General features: G+C 34.7%; 1 protein-coding gene across 5 annotated transcripts in view; it reads right to left on the bottom strand.

Annotated features, from left to right (window-relative positions):
- Nucleotides 1-23,598, bottom strand: part of AFG2A (AFG2 AAA ATPase homolog A) — a 326,176-nt gene that overhangs the window by 242,070 nt on the left and 60,508 nt on the right. For all 5 annotated transcript variants that reach the window (XM_058550013.1, XM_058550015.1, XM_058550011.1 and 2 more), the window contains one exon: nucleotides 13,533-13,742. In XM_058550013.1, coding sequence (XP_058405996.1) covers nucleotides 13,533-13,742 — 210 coding nt within the window. The remainder of the gene's footprint in view (nucleotides 1-13,532; nucleotides 13,743-23,598) is intronic.

Below are 23,598 nucleotides of genomic sequence, written 5' to 3'. Positions count from 1 at the left end.
TTACAGGGACAACTGACAAAACTTAAATGGTAATAATAATGTTTCTTTCTAATTTGATAGCTGTTTTGCAGTTATGTGAGAGAGTGTACTTTTTGTAGAAATACACACTGAAGTATTCAGGGTGATGGAGCATATAGCAGCAACTTATTCTCAAATGTTTTAAGGAAAAAAATTATTTGTGACTATTCTCACAAGTTTTCTCTAAAATTTAGATAGTTCCAAGAAATAAAAGAAAAAGAAACTTGATCCACAGACATAAAAATATTGGAGTGAGACACGTAAAAAAGATTCAGTACAAACAGATCCAGAAATAATAGAAATGATAATTAGCAAACAAGGTCTTAAAACAAGTATTACAAATATTTTCAAGAATTTTAAGGAACATAAAAATTAATAGGAAAAAACAGAAAACAAAGAAATCAAATCAAAGTTCTAGAGCTAAAAACATAATATCTGAAATAAAAAATGCACTGAATGAGCTTATAAGCAGATGTCTTACTGCAGAAGAAAAGATTAGTAAACTTGAAGACACAGCAACTATTCAAACTGAAGCACAAAAACAAAAAAGACTGAAAAAAACGACCAGACTTCAAGGATCTGTACAACAATATCAAGAGGTTTAAAATATGTATAATTGGAGATCCAGAAAAAAGCAAAGGGAGACAGACAAAAATATATACAAATTTGATAAAATCAATGAACCCACAGATCTAAAAAAGCTCAACAAACCCCAAGTAAGGTAAAAATAGAGAAAACCACACCAAGGCACATCATGATCAAGTTGCTGGAAACCATAAGAAAGATAAAATCCTAAGACAAGTCAGAAAATATAAGGACACATGACATGTAGGCAAACAAGAGAATCACTACTGGCTTCTCATCCAAAACAACACAAGCCAGGTGACAGGAGAACAAAAATGCTGCAAGAAAACAACTGTCAAGCCAGAATACCACATCCTTAAACATCGAAGGGAAAGAAAAGACATTATCAGATAACAAAAGCTGAGGATATTTCTCACCAGCAGATCTCCACTACAAGAAATGTTAAAAGAAGTTCTAAAGACTAGAGGGAATTTATATCAAATAGAAACTCAGATCTATACAAAGAAACAAAGAGTGTTGGAAACGGTGAGTATGTGGCTAAATATAGAAGACTTTTCCTTTTTTTCATTAATTTCTTAAAAAGATAATTGACAGGGCCGGCCCAGTGGCATAGTTGTTAAGTTTGCGCACTCCGCTTCGGTGGCCCAGGGTTTGTGGCTTCAGATTCCGGGCGCAGACCTACACACCGCTCATCAGGCCACGCTGTGGCGGCATTCCACATAGAAAATACAGGAAGATTGGCACAGATGTTAGCTCAGGGACAATCTTTCTCAGGCAAAAAGAGGAGGTTTGGGAACAGATGTTAGCTCAGGGCCAGTCTTCCTCACAAAAAAAAAAAAAGAAAAGATAATTGATCATCTAAAGCAAAAGGAATAATAATATATTGTAGGGTTTATAGCATATGTACAGATAAAATACTGCACAAATATAGCACAAAGGAAAGTAAATTGCTGTAAGAATCTTACATTATACATAAGGTAGTATAGTATTATTTGAAGGTAGACTGTAAATTAAATATGTACACTATAAACCCTAGAGCAAGTATTTTTAAAAGGCAAAACAAAGAGGTTTAGCTATTAAGAAAATAGGGAAGGGGCCGGCCCAGTGGCGCAAGCGGTTAAGTGCGCGTGCTCCGCTGCGGCAGCCTGGGGTTCCTCAGTTCAGATCCCAGGTGCGCACCCACGCACCGCTTGTCAAGCCATGCTGTGGCGGCGTCCTATATAAAGTGGAGGAAGACAGGCATGGATGTTAGCCCAGGGCCAGTCTTCCTCAGCAAAAAGAGGAGGATTGGCAGATGTTAGCTCAGGGCTGATCTTCCTCGCAAAAAAAAAAAAAAAGAAAATAGGGAAGATAAAATAGGATACCAAAACTATACTCAACTAATCCAAAAGAAGGCAGAAGAGAAAAAAAGAAAAAAAGAACAGAAATTATGGTCATAAAAAAGTCTTTCAAGTTACTAACATGCCTGACGAAAGGGAAACAATCTCTAATATTGTTTTTGTGTACTACCTCTACAATGGGTGCTTCAAAAATATTGAAATACAATAATATGGTAGCAAATAAGTAAATCAGAACATATGAGGATTAGAGTACAATAATCAAGGATAAAAATAAGCAAAGAATAGGAAGAGTATCTCCAAGTTCAAGCTGACAAAACCCAGCTGCTCCAAGTATACTGTCATTCATCATGTTCAATTAAGATGAGTTCTCAGATAGCATCAACACAGAAATCCTTAAGCAATGAGAGACGCAGTTTTATCTTTCTCCCTGTTTTTTTGATTAATCCAAGATAATGCATTAGTAAATTTCATATAACATTAACAAGGTTAATCATATTGTTTCCCTAAAAGTAAAAAAATAGAAATCTCTTATTTATTTCTTCTTATGTCTGTTTTCCTCTCTTTTCTTTAAAAATAATCTTTTCAAAATTATTTCAGAGTTAGACTATATATTCTAAAAAATTAATATTTGAGGTTAATTAGGGGCAGACTCATGAAAAGCATAATCATGACATACTATAAAATATTATCTAACATTTAAGGTACTTCTACATCTCTGACTGAAACCTACCAACAACCAGGGAATACATAAACCATCAGTAAGCAAACAAAGTTAAGAAAACTTGCTTGGGACAGTGCTTTTGATGACTAAAAATTATTTATAATTAGTGTATCAATTGTTTGTACATTGGTACTTAAACTGTTTCCAAGCAATCTCGTTTACAGAATAAAAAAATTTTTAAGCTTATTTCTCCAAAGATACTACAGAGAGATTTTATGACTCTAATTTCATCACCAACAAATTATCTTAATTTCTTAACTAATACAACCCCAAATATATTTAACTTGAATAAAGACAAACGATGAAACATTAGTTATGCTGAAGCACAATGATCTCACTTAAAAGATTTTGAAGAAATAGCAACAATAAATCAATTTCACAACTTGTTTTTAGACACAGGTTAGACTACGTAACAGGAATGCAAAATTTACACTCATAGCCATCAGTGAGATAAATAAACATGAAGGCATTTTACCAAGTATTGTGGGATCAAGGAAGATAAAATGTAAAGGGTCAGACAGTAAATATTTTAGGCTCTGTGGCCCACATACAGCCTATGTCACATCTTCTTCTTCTTCTTCTTTTTTTTTTTTTTATGAGGAAGATAAGCCCTGAGCTAACATCTGATGCCAATCCTCCTCTTTTTGCCGAGGAAGATTGGCCCTGAGCTAACATCCGTACCCATCTTCCTCTACTTTATATGGGATGCCGCCACAGCATGGCTTGACAAGCAGTGCATTGGTGCGCGCCAGGGATCCGAACCCAGGAACCCCGGGCTACCTCAGCGGAGCACGAGCACTTAACCGCTTGCGCCACTGGGCTGGCCCCAACACATATTCTTCTTTTTTTTTAAATATCCCATTAAAAAAACCTAAAATTCATTCTTATCTAGAGGTCTAGATTAAAACAAACTGCAGGCCAGATTTGACTCAAAGGCTATAGTTTGCTGACCCCTGATCTAGATTAATCTCATACAATTTTGAAATAGTTCATTTCTGCCAAGGAGATCAAAAGTCATTAAAACTATCAATGACAAGACTGCTGAGTGAAAAACCTAGACTTCAAAATATTAAGAAAACTTATCAAAACTTTAAGGAAAAAAATAAATGGCACTTAAAAAAGCAATTTCAAAATATCTAGTAATGTTTAAGGTATTCATGCCCAAAGACAAGAACATCTACTTCTAGGTACACATATATTAGAGAAACTCTTGTACATATACACAAGGAAACACGTATAAGAATATCACTGAAGCACTGTTTACAACAACAACAAAAAATTAAACCTGGAAAAATCTAAAAATTCATTAATACAAAAAAACAGGTAAATAAATTGTAGTGTCCTCATAAAATGAAGTACTACACTATCAAAGTGTGAATGAAGGGGTGGACTAAGGAGACAGCTTGGAAGCAAGGATACCAGCAAGAAAGCTGTTATACAGCCAAAATGCATTGTCTTATACATTTATAACCAAGAGTAAGAGAGTTTTTAATGTTTTGCCAAATTTTTAAAGGTCATGGAACAGTTGTAATTTTCCCCATTGATCATTAAGATTATTTTGCATGGTATCATTTTGTATGATCATTTTTACAGTCCTGCACTATATTGCAAAACAAAATCTGTCTGTTCATAATATATAACATAAAGTCAAATAAGCTTATTTTCGTTTGCCTTGTATAGGCAAACGAAAGCTGTTGCTATTCGTTTACATATGATAAATTATACTTTTATTCAAAGAGGACTGTGGACAAAGAGTTAAGAGAGTGCACTACACGGCCCACTCAATAAAACAAGCTTTAAACAATTAGGAAAATGGGGTTTTGTTGGGGCGGGAGTTGGAAGGGATAGAGTGAGGAAGGGGTAAGAAATTTTTATGCAGAATTTTATTCAGTTTAAGGTGACTAATTAGGCAAGTGTGGCCTGATAATAATCCAAAAGGAAATTGCTGGTGTCACTGTTGTTTTTACTGTAATTACTATCATGCCGATTCTGTATTATTGTTCTGTTCCTATAGCAACTCTCCATAAAAGTCAAGGGCGAGACATAAAATAGTAATCCAGTGAAGACATTTCTTTAAGCAGACAATATATTCAATGCATATATACTGCTTTCTAATTATCTGGCTTAACTGAAGGAAAGCAGTTAGAGAATCTGGAGAAATGATTACTGTTCTCCAGACTGTGGTTCTAAAAAAAAAGATGACTTGAACATCAATGTTGGAAAGTACAAGATTATGATCATTTCATGAGAAAACAATATCAATATCCTGCTACTGATAACAGAAAGATTAATATGTTTTAAATATCTGATGCATAGGCAAACTGACTTGATATTTTGTTGAAAATATGAAAACATGGCATATAGCCTCAACAGCAAAAGATCATTCCACTACGCATAGAGATGGGCTATAGGAAACCTACAGACAAGAAACAATGCCTTTTCTCCAAATATAAAACAAAAGAAAAAGAAAAAAAAACAAACATTTGAAAATCTAATGTAAGAATTTAGCACGGTGAAGAAAATCTGGATTGGAATAATTCAAGTCAACTATTACTAACAAGTCAGGGCAGTAATGAAAAGACTTCTTTCTGTAGGACCCTAGAGAACATGTGACTTTGTACAGAATTACATGCTGATGAATTTCACCTACATGACTGGCCTGCAAAATGCAACCCAGCAGCTGAACTGATATGTTACTAGGTCCAGAACTCTATAAGAAGTCAAGGCAATATCATCACCAAGGAAGGTTATTTTGAGTTGCAAGTTCAAACCGCCAAAAAATCACTGTATTCTAGTACAGAGTTGCAAAAGATTAAATTCACAGTTATATACTACATTTTATTCTAACACTAAGAGAAAACTTAAGGGATCATAAGCTGTGCTACTATACTTTTTTGTTCCATTTGAGGTCAAATTTTCATCCAATTCTTAAAAATAGAAGAAAGCAGCAACTACTATCAGCTAATTTTATGAAATCATGTTAAATGCTTGATATGTATTATCCCCTTTACTGCTCACAACAATCCTCTGAGGAGGATACATATAACTTTACAGAAAAAATATGAAGTGAAAAAAGGTTAAGTCATTTGCACAAAGTCACACAGCTTAGTAATAAATGGCAGAACTGGGATTCAAGTCTCTTAATCTTCATACCTGACAACTAGAGGAAATGCCCCAAATGTTTAGCCATCAACAGGCACAAAGGATAAGCAAGAGATTAGATTATAAGCATTAGGTGAGATACTCATAGAATATTAACAGTAGAAAGGCTTTAGGAGTCATTTAGTCTAAACAAAGTGCAAAGAAGTTGAGTGAAATGCCACAAGTCCTAGAAAAATTAAATGGCAGAAATGATAAGAATGCAGGATTTTCCATCCCAGACCATTACTCTTTCTGAAAATTATGATGTCCTCTGTTTTCTCCTTAAAAATCCTTAAAAAGGAAAAGAAAAAAGAAAATATCTCCTTAAGATTTTACATGCTACCAGCAATTCAAATTCAAAGATATTTGTGGGAACAAATCAAGCGGCAAGGGCAAAGTTTAATTCTCAAAAAATAGCTACCAGCATGGGTTAATTTGAAAACAAGAATTTTACTGATACCCATTACAAAAAAGAGATCATTTATATCTAACTATAAGGATTAGGTACATAGTATGGTCTACGAGTCCCACATTTGCTCTTGAGTTTTTTTGTTTCTGTTTTTTTGCTGAGGAAGATTTACCCTGTGGTAACTAACATCTGTCACCAATCTTTCTCTTTGTGTATGGGAGCCGCCACCACAGCATGACAGACGAGTGGTGTAAGTCTGCGCCTGGGAACCAAACCTGGGCCACCGAAGCGGAGCACACCGAACTTAACCACTAGGCCACCGGGGCTGGCCCAGCTCCTAAGTTTTTTAACTTTTTAAAAAAGTAATACATAAATCCCTAGAATAGATAAGGTTGATGAGACTAGATAAGGTTATTTCTTTTCCATTTTTACTTACCAAATAACTATTGTATGTTAGTCCTGCCACATTTCACCTGCTTGGATAGCATGTGCTTCCCTGATAAGGGTGATCAAGAAAAACTACCAAAAATAAGTTAAGTGACATAAATTGGCTTATTTTGGGGTAGTGCTATTTTTAATGTTTCCATGGCCAATGTTTCAGTGTTCAAGTTTACAAAACAACAAAAATAATATAAATACACGTAAAAATATTTGTCCAGCTGTTCTATTAATCTAGTGAGAACCAAACCTGACTTATCTTTTACTGTGTTTCATTATTTTACACCATATCAGTCACAAATTCAAGTACAATATTTACACCTCCTGCTCTTGCAATTTTACCCCTTTAATCACTACTGGGTTTTTTTCTAGTCTTCCCAAGGGCTTTTTAAATGTGTCCAACACCTGCTTGTTGCTTTTGGCTATTACAATTCAAATCAAGTTTTTATAAGTTCTAAAATGTCTAGGGAAGGCAAGTTAACCTAAGTGTTAACTATGGTTAAATGTTATGGAATATGTTCATAAAAACCCAAACTCACATGAGATAGAATTACACATATGTAATGTGAGTAAAGGATCTTGAAAATTAATAAAAAATACAACATCAGCACATACAGAAGGCCATTTTGGGAAAGCACTTCAAAGAGTTGAAAACAGGCATTCTGCACTAGGCAAGAAATGCCTCAGGCAAGTAAAAACCCTAAAAAGTGAGAGGGGCTCACAGGGAAGGGAACAGAATTCAAGCTGTTCCTCTCAACAAGTATAATACAAACCTTCCCCACAATCATTCATTCAGGAAAAAAAAAAAATGACACATTTCTTCAGAACTTACACTGTGGGCACCAGGCTGACTACAATTAAGCTAGCTGTACAGTATGCATGTACACACGCCCATGAAAACCCCTTATATTATCACTGACCACTCTTGTCACTCTCAATCTCCTTTACTGACTACTATGCAGAATCATGGGGAAGACTGCTGATTCCTGAGCTACAAGCTAAGGTATTTCCATCTGCCAGTCACTGAAAGTAAAAATTTTAATCACCTTTGACTTCTCCCTTTCTTTCTCATTTTTCACATACAATTAACCATCAAGATACTAAATGTTACCCATTTCATTATACCACTTGTTTAGTCAAAGATTTCTCTCACTAAATTATGAGTTTATAGACAGCCAGGAGCCCATCTAATGCATCTTTGTTTACCACATACAGTGCCAGACACACAGATAATGCTTAATATATATTTCAGAGGTATTGCTGCATTTGTAAAACATTTACAATTATTTTTTAAAGTGTTATAGACATGAAGTTGTAATACTTATTTCAACTCTAATTAAATTTCATTCAGAAAAGATATAAAAGAAGGAAAAAATAACTTATCTCACCTGGAATCCATGAATAAACAATTAAACCAATCCAATAATAAAATTTTCTTTCTCTCTATTACTAAGTAAACTTCTTAGAAGTCTAAAAGCATCCTCTTTCTAAATCTCTCTAGGTCTTCTTAGATTCCAAATGCTAAAGGCTTTGTTCTTATACTTCATATTAATGTCATTTTTTGCTTTTAGCCAAATACTATAGAATATTTTCATGTCAAAACACCTTTTTTATATAGCAGCTTTATCAACTGATACAAGCCCAACTCAAAAAAATAATTAATATACACAGTTTTAACTTATGATGTCTTGACTGTAAATGTCAGCTTATATACAGTGTATAAACAATGTCAAATTTAAGTAAATCTAATCTAAGGTCTATATAGATTGGATTTGTGATACTGACAATGGCACATTAACTATTCTGTTTGTCCTAAGAATAATAAATTACTATTAGTTATTCCCTAATAGCCATTCAAACAGTGATAAAACTAAGTATATGCCTTTATTTAATATCAACGCTAATAACTGCCAATTTAAGCGTATAGGTCACATAAGACAGTCCTATTTGGAGAAGTCGAGGGAATTTTTGAAGAAAAAATAAAAAACCTAAAAGAAATTAAATAGAAACCCAAAAGGTTTCATACTCTTGATAAGCTCAAATGGCAATAAACCTATAGAAGAGAATAAAGAGTTAGGGTCCACAAAAGGCATGAAACCGGACACAGTTCCTGGTAAGACTCTAAATTAGAAGCTGTACCCTAGGTGAAAGAAAAAACAACCAAAACACTAAAAGAAAGTATTCTTTATAATGTTGGGGTCTGGGTCTAGGGCCAGAACCAACATACCTTTATAGGTTTCAACTGAGAACTGCAGTGAAACAGGCAAGCTCAGGGCAGCCCCAAACCCAGGTTCCCCAGCCAACTTCCCCTCAGGGCTTTTCTCAGTAACTTTCCACTATCACCTTGAATGGGGGATGATGAATAGGAAGGAAAGAAGGTCTCCTCCAAAGCCCTCACCCAAGGAACTGACAATCTGCTGCATGATTCTTCTCCTTCCCTTCATTCCACTCATCCTGTACAGTGCAAGATAGAACTCTGAGCCGGCCTTGTTTAACTTCAGTTACATTCATTGAATGTCTATAATATGCCTAGATCTGTGATATTGACCTTAAAACTTTTTTATTTAATTAATAGACTTTTTGGGGGGATAAAGTTTAAGATTTACAGAAGAACTGAGCAGATAATATAAAGAGCTCCCATATAGTACAAAGAGTTCCCATATTCCCCTATTATTAATATCATATATTATTAGTATAGTACACTTGTCACAATTAATGAACCAATATTGATACATTATTATTAATTATAGTCCACAATTTATTCAGATTTCCTTAGTTTTTACCTAATGTCCTTTTCCTATTCCAAGATCCCATCTAGGAAACCATAACATTATTATTTAGCTGTCATGTCTCCTTGGGCTCCTCTTGGCTGTGACAGTTTCTCAGACTTTCCTTGTTTTTGAAGACCTTGACAGTTTCAGGAGTACTGGTGAGGTATTTTATAGACTGTCCTTCAATTTGAGTTTGCCTGATATTTTCCTCATGGTTAGACATGGATTATGAGTGTTTGGGAGGAAGATCACAGAAATAAAGTGCTGTTCTCATCACATTATGCAAGGGTACATACTATGAACATGACTAATCACTGAAGATGTTAACCTTGATCATCTGGGCTGAGGTAGTGTTTGTCAGGTTTCTCCACTGTAAAGTAGCTCTTTCCATATTCAACTCTTTGGAAGGAAGTCATAATTATAGGCAGCCCACACTTAAGGCGTTGGGTAGTTATGCCCTCCAAAACTTTTTCACTTACCTTTTAAATACAGTCGTCTCAAAAAGCCCATACAGATGAAAACACTGAGACTGAGAGAACTTGTTTAAGGTTACAGAGCTACAAACTGCTACGGTTAGGAAACAAACCAAAGCTATCTGAGTCCTAGCTTAGTGTTCTTTTCACTGTAACACACTCAATCTCAAGGGCACAAGTTATATAGTAATAGGTAAATTTCAAGCTCCACATTATTCAACCACTTAGTCTTTTTCCAAGCACTTCTATTTTATTCATTAGGTTCCTGTTTCTTTGGCAGTGATTACTCTTTCTTATTAACTCAACCAAGTTTCACTCCAAAGCCATGCTATTTTTCTCAGATTTCTCTGTCCTAGAGAACCAAAATTATTTTTTAAACTGGGTCCCAGAAACATCTTTCTACTTCTCTAAACCTGCCCTATAGAAACTGCCTGAATTACTTTCTCCAGTAATCCGGTGCAATTAATGAAAAAAGCACGAGACACTAGATTTATTTAAAAAAAAGGAAAATGGAAGATCGTATAATACTCTGGAGTCAGAAAGTCCTGAGATCAAATTTCAGTTCCATCACCACTACTTTGACCGTGGAGAAGTCACTTAATGTTCTTAAGCATCATTATCCTTATTTGTAATCCTAGAAACCAAACTTAAAGTATTTGGTATATAAAAAAGGTATCTGTGCAGTTTTCCATGCAAAATGGAAACTCTATGATTTATAGACTAGCCTACATAATTGAAAAACAAAAGCTTAAAGATGAACTTGGTACTTACTAGAACTTAACAGAATAGCAGGGGATCTAGTCAAATGAAGAATAGTAATTACTTTAAATTATGCACAGCTTTGATTAAAATACAGACTTTCCTGAAAATGGGATGTATTTTGTACAATTCCTCTCTGAGACAAGTATCAGATGAAAATATCCCCCCAAAATCAAGGATATACTAAGTTCATTATATTCTTGTATTCACCAATACAGCTAATAAAAGACTTGCTGAAAATCCCTGTCAGAGGCCTAACCACCCTTCTTCCAGAATCAGTAACAGTTCTTCATAAAGCAAAGCAGCCCAGCTATACAAAGGTAATTAATCTATTGTAGCACTCCAGACAAAAGCAGAGAGGAAATTTCAACTGGAAAATATTTTGACGTAATTGACTCAGATGACAAACTAAACTTAAGCATATGTCAAGTGCTACAGTCTGCACAAAAACACATACAAATGCCAAAGGATATTAAGAGCCCACACAAGCGAAAGTGAAGTCTTAACTCTGAGTAGAGTAGATATCTTTTAATCACTGTTTAGAAAAGACACACAAGAGAAACTAAGGGTTCTTTCATAAACGAGAAAGAAATGTTCAGTCTTTAAATTCTTTATCTTGGGAATTAAAGGTAATTACCATCACAAAAAGTGTTAGGGAGTTTCTCCTTTCAACACATCTAAAATACTTGTGTTTCCCAACTGGCTAGAAATTCCAGTGTCTATCTACTTTTTTCTGATGACTTTCAAAATGTGTAATACATTTCAAAAAGCTCAAATTTAATTATAACACTTAAATCCCTTAGAAAAAAAATGTCATGTTGGAACCAAAAGGCAACTTTTTCTTTATAGAAAGATAAAACTAGAAAGAATACAATATGAATTCCTAACTTCTTTGACTTCATTTCCTCATATATAAGCTGTATCATATAGCTATTTTAACTCTTCTGCCAAGCATTAGTCAGAGCAAGATGAAAGGACCAATGAAAACGTAGAGAAAAGCAAATTATTTTTTCATGTTCCCAACTTTTTCTTTTGAAAATTTTTAAACATATAGAAAAGTTGAAAGAATCGTAAACACCCATTGTCCATTAAATATATCCTCCACTCAGATTCAAAAATTGAATAATCCTGTCAAACTACACTAAATTCTATCTTGAATAAAAATCCACATTAAATAAAAATTATTAAGTAGAACACGTAATAATCTCTAAGCAAGTATGAACTCGATTAAGAAAGTTTCTTAACATCATTTATCTTTTGTGTGTGTGACCTAAAAGAATTAAAAACTTAATGAAAAAGCTCAAATAAGTTAACACATGGTTGGTTATCTTACATGAACAGCACCCAAGATAAACCTTCCAAAGAACCTTTTCATCATTTTCTCACAGTGAAAAAAGACAAAAGTAAAACTGTCTAAAGTCATGAAAGGTTTCATATTCAAAAACAGTAATAAATATATTTCTAAGTAATCCTAGGATAGTCCAGAAAGCAGTCCTGGTAGCATCTGGAACTGTTATCTTAGATCACAAACGAGTGAGATGCTAGTTTGTAAGAAAATATATGTGCTCTTCCTTGAGATTCAAGTGTAAATAACTGTAAGCTAAGTCCTCATCAAATAAGTTTCAGATTTCCAGTAGACAGGAAAAATTCAAAGATTATGAATATATAATTGTGGAATATACAAGGTAGGCATAGAAAAATGGAGATAACCGGAAGATGAGAAGGTAATGCCAGAAAAATGGCCACTTCATTACCATAAGATAAGAGGACAGGGATCAAAGAGAAATCAAGAAGTCTCTGGAAATTTCAAAATCACTCATTACTCCAACATTTAAAACTGCAACCTTTAAAACTGTGGTTGTGATTCAGCATAACTGTTCATAGTGAAAATGGTCCTCTCCCCATATCTTCACTATCCAATATCTTCCACAAGATAATCAATAACGGGCAAACACTAGTGATTTTGAAGATGCTGATTCTTAAAAAGCAAGTAGCCTAAATACACCTAAATATCATTCCACAAAAATTTTAAGTAAAGCAAAAAACTGACAATGTACGTCGAAATAAGTTTTATGCTTTCAAACTGCCAGTGATTTCAATGTTCAAAGACAGAAAACATACTTTGCTATGAGAAAAATTCCCTGATATATCAAAACAGATTATCATGTGCCTGTTGTGAAATGAAATTGATATTTAAGTACATATTTTTGTGATCAAGTACATAGAGATGGATTTAAGGTTTTATATATGTATGTTTAATAACTGGATATATAATCACGTTACATAAAAATTAATAATAAAACTAATATCTGGTCCTAAAGTAAAGTAAAACTACATATCAAGTAAGATTATCTATCCCAAGTAATAGGGCAGGGCATTGAACAAATAAAATATGTGTGTGTGTGCATGTGTGTGTGTTTGTTTTAGAATATAAACAATGTATATATACTCCGTGACTGGAAAAGTATGTTTAAGGAATTTAGTTTTACTGTATAAAGTATCTGGTTTCTTTGAAAATTCTATGTATGTAAATATTAAATTCTCAATCATATTTATAATTAAGTCTTCTTTAAGCAAAAGTGATTAGTACAATTAAAAAATGTAAAAACCAAAGAAGACTGGTTTCTATTACACAGACGGTGTAAGAAATACTGAGAATCAAGAAACTAAATAAAGCAGTCTTCTATTGTCTACCATGATTTGCTGATCACACCCACTAATTTATCTCTCATCTGCCTATATCATACTGCCATCAGCCTCAAATAAATATCAACTGCTCCTTAAGATGCCTTTTCCTGTTCTCCTAAGGGTAGGAATCAGAGTATGGGTGGTAAAGGGGCTAGAAGACAGTAGCAATTAAAAAATTTAACAGTCTACCTTTATAGCTAGGAAATTCAGTCCACTCTCATTGGCCAAAGCCTTTGCAATCATTGTTTTAGAGCATCCAGGTGGCCCATACAGAAGAACTCCTTTAGGTGGCTGGATACCCATTCGGGTGAAAGACTCTGGATGTTTCAAGGGCCATTCCACAGCCTGTTTCAATTTCAGTTTGATATTTTCCACTCCTCCTATATCTGACCAGGATACCTGCAAAACAAAACATTTTCTAAACATGAGTTTTGCCAAGGAAAACAAATGAATAAAAAAAAAAATCAACAAAGAAGTGCAAGAAGGGGAACAGAATCATTTAAGAATTAAGAAGATCCTAAAAAAAATTCCAACAATATCAGAAGTAAATTAAGAGTACATAAAATGCGAACTGCATTTATAGAAATATTAAAGAAAAACAAAATGTTTCTGCTTGCAAGTCTTGTATAAATAACTGTTTAAATGATTGAATATACTGTTAAGTCTACCTTCTATTCTAGATGGGTTTAAAAATTACATTTCATCTGTCTGAAAATGGTTTGAATCAGTGATCCAAGGTCTCACCTATATATCGATATTTCTTTTTTAGCAAAATTACTTCCAAATATATTTCTGTAGGTCCTTATGGAACATATCTTTTCTGTCTTTAGTATATTAATAAAGTATCCTCAAAATTTTGTTACTTTTTCTCAACTAAGAAATACCCCCAAAACAAGATAGCTCTTTACATCTTACTTACTTAAGAAATACACATTAAGAACTACATACCAGATTATGTACACAAGAAATAGAAGAACAAGAACGAGACATAAATCCAGACTTTAATGAACTTAACTACCAATAACATGCACGTAAATAACTATAGTATAATGGAAAGGATATTAAGCACAATAACAAAGAAACAGAAAAAGCCTTTGGGAGTTCCTAGGAAGAAAGGATTACTTCCAGCTGGAAGGCAAATCTGAAAGCCAACTCTTGAAGTATGGATGAGATCTGGAAATGTGAAAATAGGGAAATGGTCAGGTAGAGGCCAAAAAATTACTAAAAGGCTCATAAGGAAGTATGAAGAAGATGAGAGAAAAAAGATTTGAGGGAGGGAAATTAAAAAAAACATAAGTTGAAACACAGAGTGGAGGACGCTAAAGACTAAATGGAGTTCAAGAAACTCTTTGTTCATAATAAGACGTCTTTGAAGGTTTTTAATCTAGAAAATATGGTCAGATCTGTGCTTCAGGAAGACTTCTCTGACAAGATTCATTAGAGAGGACAGAAAGTGTAGGGAGACCAATTAAGGACCTATCACAAACATCCTTAAAAAAAAAAAAAACAAGCTTAAAACTAGGGTCACCACATGCCAATGATGAAGACACACCAGAAAGATACTGCAGGTCTACAAGTGAGGGTTTTGAGAGTAGAGTAAGGAAGACAGAGAATTTAAAAGTAAAGATTTCAAGATGGATTTTGATGGAATATAGACTACAGAAAAATGATCTTTGGAGGGAAAATAAATGATAGATTTTTTGGGATATAGAGAGTTGGAATATAGGACAGGATATTCAAAAAATGAAAAGTGAGCAGTTGGAATGCAAGCATCACAAATGGAGCTCTGGGAAGAGGATAGGACTGGAATTTTAAATTTCAGAGAAACTAAGAGATTTATTAAAATTGCCAACCATGAGAAGAGAGATATGGGTGAAGGCAGATCCTTGGGCACCATCCACATTTAAGAGGCAAGAGGAAAAGAAAGAGGAAGAAAAGCCAGAAAACAAATCCAAAAAAGAGAGGGGTTTTGTTTGTTAATAACAAGAAAAAATTACTTTTTCCAAATTAATTTGCATCGCTTTTTGGGGAGATTTTGTTTTGTTTTTTGTCCACAGAACAAGGAGAATGCTATATTATGAACCATGATCCTGAGATCAGATTTAATTCTTTTTTTCCTAAATTGTCTTCATGGGATTTATTTTAAGAAGATTATTGGATTAAAAGGCACAAACATTTTTAGGTCTTTTGATGCATAATGCCAGTTTCCTATCCCAACCACTTTATCTATTTTAACGGCATGAACCATACATGTGTAAGTTTCCCTGCAACATCAGCAGCCTTGGGTTTTATTTTGCCTTTCTTTTTTCTTTTTTTTCTGACTTCTGATTTCATCAATTAATAAAATTAAAATTAAAGTTAAGTGCACATGAGCTTATAGCCCTAAAAACATCCATCTATCATCAGGAGGATCAAAGTGACTGTTTACCACAAAGGGTGACTGTCACTGGTATAACCAGTCCTCTGTAGGCAGAAGTGCAGCAGAGTTGTCATGCCCTTGTCCCTTATCTATCTCCTGACATTTGGGGCTCTTGCTTCATCAGTTGTCTTTCCTCTATTCCTGCCTTAAATATATTCTTCACTGTAGTCTTTCCTTGGCCTACAAATATTTCTATTTCTCCCTATTCTTCAAAACAACCTTACTTTGATATTGTTTCTACCTAATGTTATATCATAGCTCCTTCTCTCTCACCACTAAACTTCTTGAAAGATAGTTAATACCCCTCTACTGCTACTGCATTTATATTTTCCACTTTATATTTTAGCTAAAGTACTTATCTTCCTAAGCAGTGGCAGGAAAGGAGAGCAAAAGAATAAAGATTAAAAAAAAAAAAGTTTAAGATTGGTGGGAAAACAGGAAGTTGAGAGAGTTATGTCAGAAAGTCTCTAGCAGCTCAGGAAAATATGAGGCAAGGTCATCTGCAGAAACATCAATCAGACAAACACTGACTAAATGCCTATTTCATACTATGCTGGTTCCTGGGGACAAAACAGTTCCTGTGCATATTGAGCTTTTGACCTGATAGAGTATTTCCTTAAAAAGGTGTATTTCCATAATTCAGCAATTACTATATAGCATGGTATATGCTAAAAGAGTAGTCACAAAGTTTCAGTGGACGGTCAGAAAAAGCTTTTCAGAAGTCATATTTGAGGTGGGATCTGATGAACACAGAGGAATTAGCCAGCTGAAAGTAACAGTAAATGCCATGGAGAAGAGAGAGGGAAAAAAAAGCATGATAAATTAGGAGAACTAAAAGTAATTCAGTATGGCTAGAATTTAGAAAGCCAGGAGAGGAGTAGAAACAAAGGAGGTTAGCAACATAGGGAGCAATCAGACCTTGAAGACTCATAAGGCATCAACAAGTTTAGACTTTATCCTGAGAGCAGATGAGAGCAATTTAATCAGGAACATGACATGATCAGATTTCTCGAAGACCTGTGGTTACAAGGTAAAGTGGGGATTAGAATTTGGGAAGGGGCAGGGAGGGGCTTCTACAGTAATTCAAATGAAAGATGGTCATTATCTGCACCAAAGCAGTAGCAGTAGGGCTATAGAGAACAACAACAACAAAATAAATCAAAATTGTATTAAACTATACTAAATAAAGCAAATCAATGAGTCTTGATAATGAGATTTCGAGACGAGGTAGTAAAAAAGAAAATGGAATCAAGGGTAACAGCTAGGATTCAAACTTGGGCAACTGCATAACTGAAATTTACATTTAAAAAAGAAAAACAAATGTGTGGAAATTAAGAAATTAGTTTCCAATCATTGTACAGTGGTTAGAATTTACAAGTGAAATAAATTCAATAAACTTTAAGAAAGGTCTTCTATGTGCTGGACTTGTCTTAGGCACGGTAAGGGCACAAAGATGAGTGAGATAATGTTCTCAAAACTTTGGAATCTAGAAAGAGGAATAAGAAAAGTATCCTAAAAGAGACAGTCTTTGTCTAAAGACATAAAATATCTGTCTTCACACAAACTAATACAAAAACTACTGAAAAAAATATAAAATAGCTTTACAGTTCTCAAATATGTGAGATGGTGAGAACAGAGATCTAGAAATTGTTGCATATGTGTCAAGGTGTTAAATGTGAAAATATTAATAGCAATTCCCATCTCATATGATTATGAGGATAGCTGATATATAATAAGTACAGCCTATAAGAAATTATGAAGGACAATATAAGAGTTACCTGTTTTCCCAACACCTAAAAGTAACCATTGTTAATAGTTTGGTGTAGTACCTTTTACCCTTTCAAATGCATCTCTCTGTGTGTTTTCATTGAGATCACAATGTATTTGCAATTTTATATTCTTCGTTTTAAAATTCATACATTTTCTGATTTTCTAGTTACTGTATGACTTTGGGCAATTTACTTCATCTCTCTAAGCTTCTTTCTCATCTGTCATATGGGGATAAGGAAATCTAAGCTCTCAGGATTATTGTGAGAATTAAACAGTACAGCACACATTAAATTAACTGCACTTTGCCTGGCACATGGTAACTATTTAATAAATACTAGGTATTATTTTATTTAAATGTCTGAAAGATGATTATAATGAATGTATTTTGAAGGACTAGTGACAAAAGATAATGAGATAATACAATGAATTATTTTATTTAAATGTCTGAAAGACGAATACAATGAATGTATTTTGAAGGACTAGTGACAAAAGATAAAGGACAACCAAGCCATTACATTTGCAGTTTCATGAGCAATATTTAATTACCATAACTTTTCTACTCTTTTTCTTTTTGTCTGATCACTACATTTCTTAAACTAAGGGCAAAGAAGTTTTGCATTGTAATTTAGCACCTGAATGCCAAATAAATGATGAGTCTTTCTATAGCTAAGATATCAATTCAAAAATGAAATCCACTTAAAGAGCTTACTATTGCACAAAAGAGTCTTAAAGCACAGAAAGTCATGGGAAAAGTTAGTCTGTAAGAGAAGAATAAACACCAGCATGACATCATAAAATCCTAGAACTAGAACAGGAATTCAAAAACTAGCTAGTTCACTATCCTACCTTCAGTCAGTATTTCATCTTTCAACTTCTCTCACCTTTCAACAAATACTATTTTATGCTCTTTAAAAAAAAAAATTCTATAACTCTCTTTTTAACAAGTTACACTATATCATAACTGCCAGAAAATTATTCCTACAATCTAATGTAAATCACTCTTGATAATAGTTGGGTCCTTTCTTTCTTATTTTGTCCTAATGAAAACAGTGAACAGCTGCTCACATATGGCTTTATAACTTTTTGAATTAATAATAAAGTTAGAAGTGAAGGAACAGCTGTCAAACAAGCACAGACGAGCAGTGAGATAAATTTCCCAAAGGAAAAGCTCCCCACAAACATCTTAGAGGACTTTCTGGACAAGCACCTAATATACAAACCAGAAAACAAAAACAAAAAACCCCTCAAACTGCACACCCATAGAAGACAAAAGACCTGATGAGCAGGGTAAAAAAAAAAACATAAAAAACTTTTAAGGACAAGTTCCAAGGGGACGAAATAAAAATTAATGAACTAGATCGCAGACATTGGGAGAATTACTATGAGAGAGGAATCCAGTAGCTCCAGAGGGAGTGACAGTGTCTTTATACATTTATGAGTCAAGATCCTCTTATTTGCTAGGTGCCAAGTTTTACACTGCCAGGGACAAAAATTCATTTGAAAGTGTTATTTTTATAGAAAATATTGCAACAAAGAACACTTTTCATTTTGTTCTTTCATGCTAACAAGACCCAATATAAGGACAAGAAATCAGGCACTAACAAGTGGGTTGGAGTGACAGTGTCTTTATACATTTATGAGTCAAGATCCTCTTATTTGCTAGGTGCCAAGTTTTACACTGCCAGGGACAAAAATTCTTTTGAAAGTGTTATTTTTACAGACAATATTGCAACAAAGAATACTTTTCATTTTGTTCTTTCATGCTAACAAGACCCAATATAAGGACAAGAAATCAGGCACTAACAAGTGGGTTGGCGCCTGTTCCAAATTCTCTGCTGGGCCATACACTCGCTTTTTAACAATTCAGATGTTTAAAAGACATTTATTTTGTTTAGAAACCATAAACATACTAAATTACTAAAGATACTACATAATGCAGAAAGAAGTAAGTTGAGAAAACCCAACCTCCAAGATCCAAAAGAAAAATCAATACATTTCCAGAGGCTTCTTTAATGGAGACAAAGCAAAATTAGGAAATAGTTAAGTGTTCAAAATGTGTTCTTAGAGCTAAGTGAAAATAAGTGAAAGCCATTAGCTTTACAGAATGAAAAGACAAAAAATATTTTCCCCATACTTTAAAAACACATTCTAAGGAGGTCTTTTAAAACCCAAGGCAAAGTTCCAGTTTCACTGTGGTGCCATAAACCATCTACAGCCTCTCTCCCCAATCTATTAAAAATAAAAACTTCAGACAAAACACAAAAAACAACTATGTGAGCACTCTGAAAAGTAGGTGGATCGTGAGGCAAGTAAAAACATGGAGAAGTGCCCTGCACAGGGCAGCGGGAGGGGCTGAATGTTCTACTAAGTGGTTTTTCCTTCTCTTTCTCTCTCTACTCAGCTTTTCCCCTCTTCCTGTTTCACTTCCATTTTGCATAAGCAAGCTTAGATTGAAAATATCTAACAATTTCACAGGTAAGAGCACAGGGAGCTAAAAAGCAGATGAGAAAGAATATCAGAAACGGTACACCAAAACTTTGCCAATAACTGCAAATTGCCACTGATCTGGGTGATTCTGTTGCTCTTTAGAAGATCACATTAAGAACCTCACTGAAACGTATTATAAAGGCTATGGGAGACAGAGGTTCCTATAACTCCTAATTAATAAGGGAAAATATTAAGGTAAAGAAGAAAGGAACTATTCAAGTAAAAAAAAAAGATATCCTAAAAAATATGATCAACTTAAAAACAAATATATATATATATATTTTGTGTATGTGAGGAAGATCAGCCCTGAGCTAACATCCGTGCTAATCCTCCTCTTTTTGCTGAGGAAGACTGGCTATGAGCTAACATCTATTGCCAATCCTCCTTCTTTTTTTTCCCCCAAAGCCCCAGTAGATAGTTGTATGTCATAGTTGCACATCCTTCTAGTTGCTGTACATGGGACGTGGCCTCAGCATGGCCAGAGAAGTGGTGTGCCGGTGCGCGCCCGGGATCCGAACCCCGGCCGCCAGTAGTGGAGCGAGCGCACTTAACCGCTAAGCCACGGGGCCGGCCCAAAAACAAATATTTTAACCAAATTTCAAACTGTACAGATTTCATAATCAGTTTAATGGTTATATTAAAACCTGAGTTCAATTTCTAAAATATTACATTACAATCACACTTTACTAAGTTTACTATGAGCTGTCCTCAGAGAGCTGGCTATGTATGACGTCAAACCTTATAAATATAATAATAAATTTTTATCTAAATTAGCCTCCCTTAGATCACAAAACTTTACACCTTAATTCAACTTAAAATTAGTTAACCATTTCCAAAATGAGCTTTTAAAAAACTACTTACTTTTGCCAGATGAATAAGTCAGGAAAAATCTCATTAAAAAATGGAAACTTTTTTAAATAAGAAAAAAAAAAACACAACAGCAGCAATAATAAAAGAAATAAAAACTCATATCATGAAAATAATATAGTTTCACCTAGAAAATTCTTCATATCTCATTAAAATATTATATATTTTTTCCAATTTACCAAATTCCTTAAATAATTTAACTCTGATCAGCAGAAAATGCTTTGAATATTTAAGGAAACTGCTCAGTAACCCCTGTCTTTCTTACTATGGCAGAGCAGAACTGGGAAAAGATAAAGGAAATGAAAAATACAAGAACAGAGGAAAGAGACAGGGACTTCTATTGATTGGCCCCGCAGCCCAGGTGCTAAAGAAGCATATGTTCACAAGGTTCTCAAGTGAATTTTAAATAAACCATATGTAATATATATGACCAAAGACACCAAAACTAAAAGAAATCATATAAAAGGCCCAAAAAATGTTTTAAATAATAAAAATTTTAAAATGAGTTTTGTTCTTATTGTTCTTCTTTGGGAATCTATGACAGGAGTGAATAATAATCAAATGAAAGGGCTCTTTTGTTATATGTGTATATATCACCAGGACCTTCCTAACATAGTACTTTGTACATTATCGATGCCCGATGTTTGGTAAAGGAATAAATTAATGGGCAGATGCATGATTCTCTTGATCTTAAAAATAAAGCAGCAGAAGGGGTAGAAATGGCAGAGGGACAGGCTGGTAGGAGGTGAGGTGGGAAAAAGAGGAGAGAGTTAGAGAGTTAGGAATAAACCAGCATGTGTGGTCAGAACTAGTGAAAAATGTTGCCAACATGTAAAAGTGTACAAGGGCTATACATATGTCTTGTATGACATTTTCTAGCCCAGATTTGTCCAAATACTTGGGTCATAAATTCACACCATTTCCTCTGATCTCCTTTGATGGTCAGTTGACCATAAAAGTGGTGTTTTTTTTGTGTGTGTGTGTGAGGAAGATCAGCCCTGAGCTAACATCCATTGCCAATCCTTTTCTTTTTTGCTGAGGAAGATTGGCCCTGGGCTAACATCCATGCCCATCTTCCTCTACTCTATATGTGATGTTGCTGCAGCATGGCTCGACAAGCAGTGTGTCGGTGCATATCCGGGACTAGAACTTGCGAACCCTCAGGCCGCCAAAGTGGAGCGCGGGCACTTAACCGCTACGCTACTGAGCCAGCCGCGGCAATAAAAGTTTTTGCATGTATGGAAAGAAAAACCCTCCCCTGCCAAGACTGGCTGAAGAGATGCTCCAAATTTTTGTTAAATGGGAGGCAAAGAGAGGAGGCCCCTCTCTGTTAGAAAGCTGAGCAAACTCACGTAAGCAAATTTCCTAAGCAGCTCCAACTCTGTCGTGACATACAGACTAGTTCCCACACGGGGAAAAATAACCAGTGCTGGCCAGGGAGCCAAGATGTTGGGGAAAGAGAAATGCTATGGATGTTTTGGCTTGAGGGCAACAAGTACAAGAGGAAAGCCCTGACAAAGAGTAAAGGATATTAGAAAACAATCCTTACTGTACAGTCTTAATGGGCAATATTTAGAAAAAGAACAAAAGATTTTATCTTATAATCATAGCTTGTCCCTGGATGCCAATTGTGCTACATGTAATAGCTGGGGGTATGATTGTTAGTGGAACAGGACCAACTTAAGAATCAGGGCCCGAAAGATGCCACAAGAAAATTCTGGAGGAAGAAGTTGCCTACAGAAATTAGACACTTATCTCAGGCATATACTGAGTTTAATGAGACAGATCAAGCAAGTCTCAGAGACCTGAGCAAACCTAGGTGGTAGATGGTTCAGCAAAAATTAACTATCCTAGGGTAAAAGTTGTCTAACTGTGTGATCTTTTATAACTTCTGATAAGTATGGGGCCTTATGTGTTACAGGTGCCAACAGGAGAGTCAGACTCCTATAGCTATAGTTGGTAAAGGTTTTAATATCAAATATCCATTCATTTACTCTCTTATTTATTTATTCACTCATTCACTCAGATATATTCATCTTAGCACAAAAGGCTGTTATGTTTTGGGTGCTTAGCCAGGCTTTAGGAACAAAGTATACAGAATTGAGGTATGAAGAATGAACAAGACTGACATGGAGTCTACACTGTAGAGTTTAACAGTCTGGAAGGAGAGGCAGACATTAAACAAATACATTAATACTTATTTAATTTAAAGACTAGACCAAAAATTGTACAGGATGCTATAACAGCACATAACAGGCCTTAGAGAGTTATAGTGGGTCAAGCATAGCTTTCTAGAAGATCTGACATTTAAGCAAGGACAGGAAAGATGAGTAGGAGTTAGGCAACTAAAGAGCATGAATGAGGATGAACCATTTGGAGCCACTAATACTGGCTTTTAGTTCATCTTGGGGAAGGAAGAGATGCATATGAGAATAATGGCAGAGTCATACTGAGGAACCCGACTGAGTTTTCACTCCAAGTTCTAATCTGGTAAAACAGACTCATTTTAGCTTCCCTAATCCATGACTTGACCAGATACTGTTCTGCTTCCTTAGGCTCCATCAGCCTAAATTCTGATTAAGTACTCAATGAGGGGCTGGAGGATTTTTAAATTAGATAATTAAAGGCTCAAAATTATTATTATATCCTTGTTAAACTGTGATGAAAATGGCATTTCACCTCTGTGGTCTTCCTCCAAAAACCCATCATCTC

Source organism: Diceros bicornis, chromosome 11 (genome assembly GCF_020826845.1).
Source record: "Diceros bicornis minor isolate mBicDic1 chromosome 11, mDicBic1.mat.cur, whole genome shotgun sequence".
NCBI lineage: Eukaryota > Metazoa > Chordata > Mammalia > Perissodactyla > Rhinocerotidae > Diceros > Diceros bicornis.
Note: the sequence above shows the minus strand (reverse complement) of the source record. Positions and strands in the feature narration are given on the sequence as shown.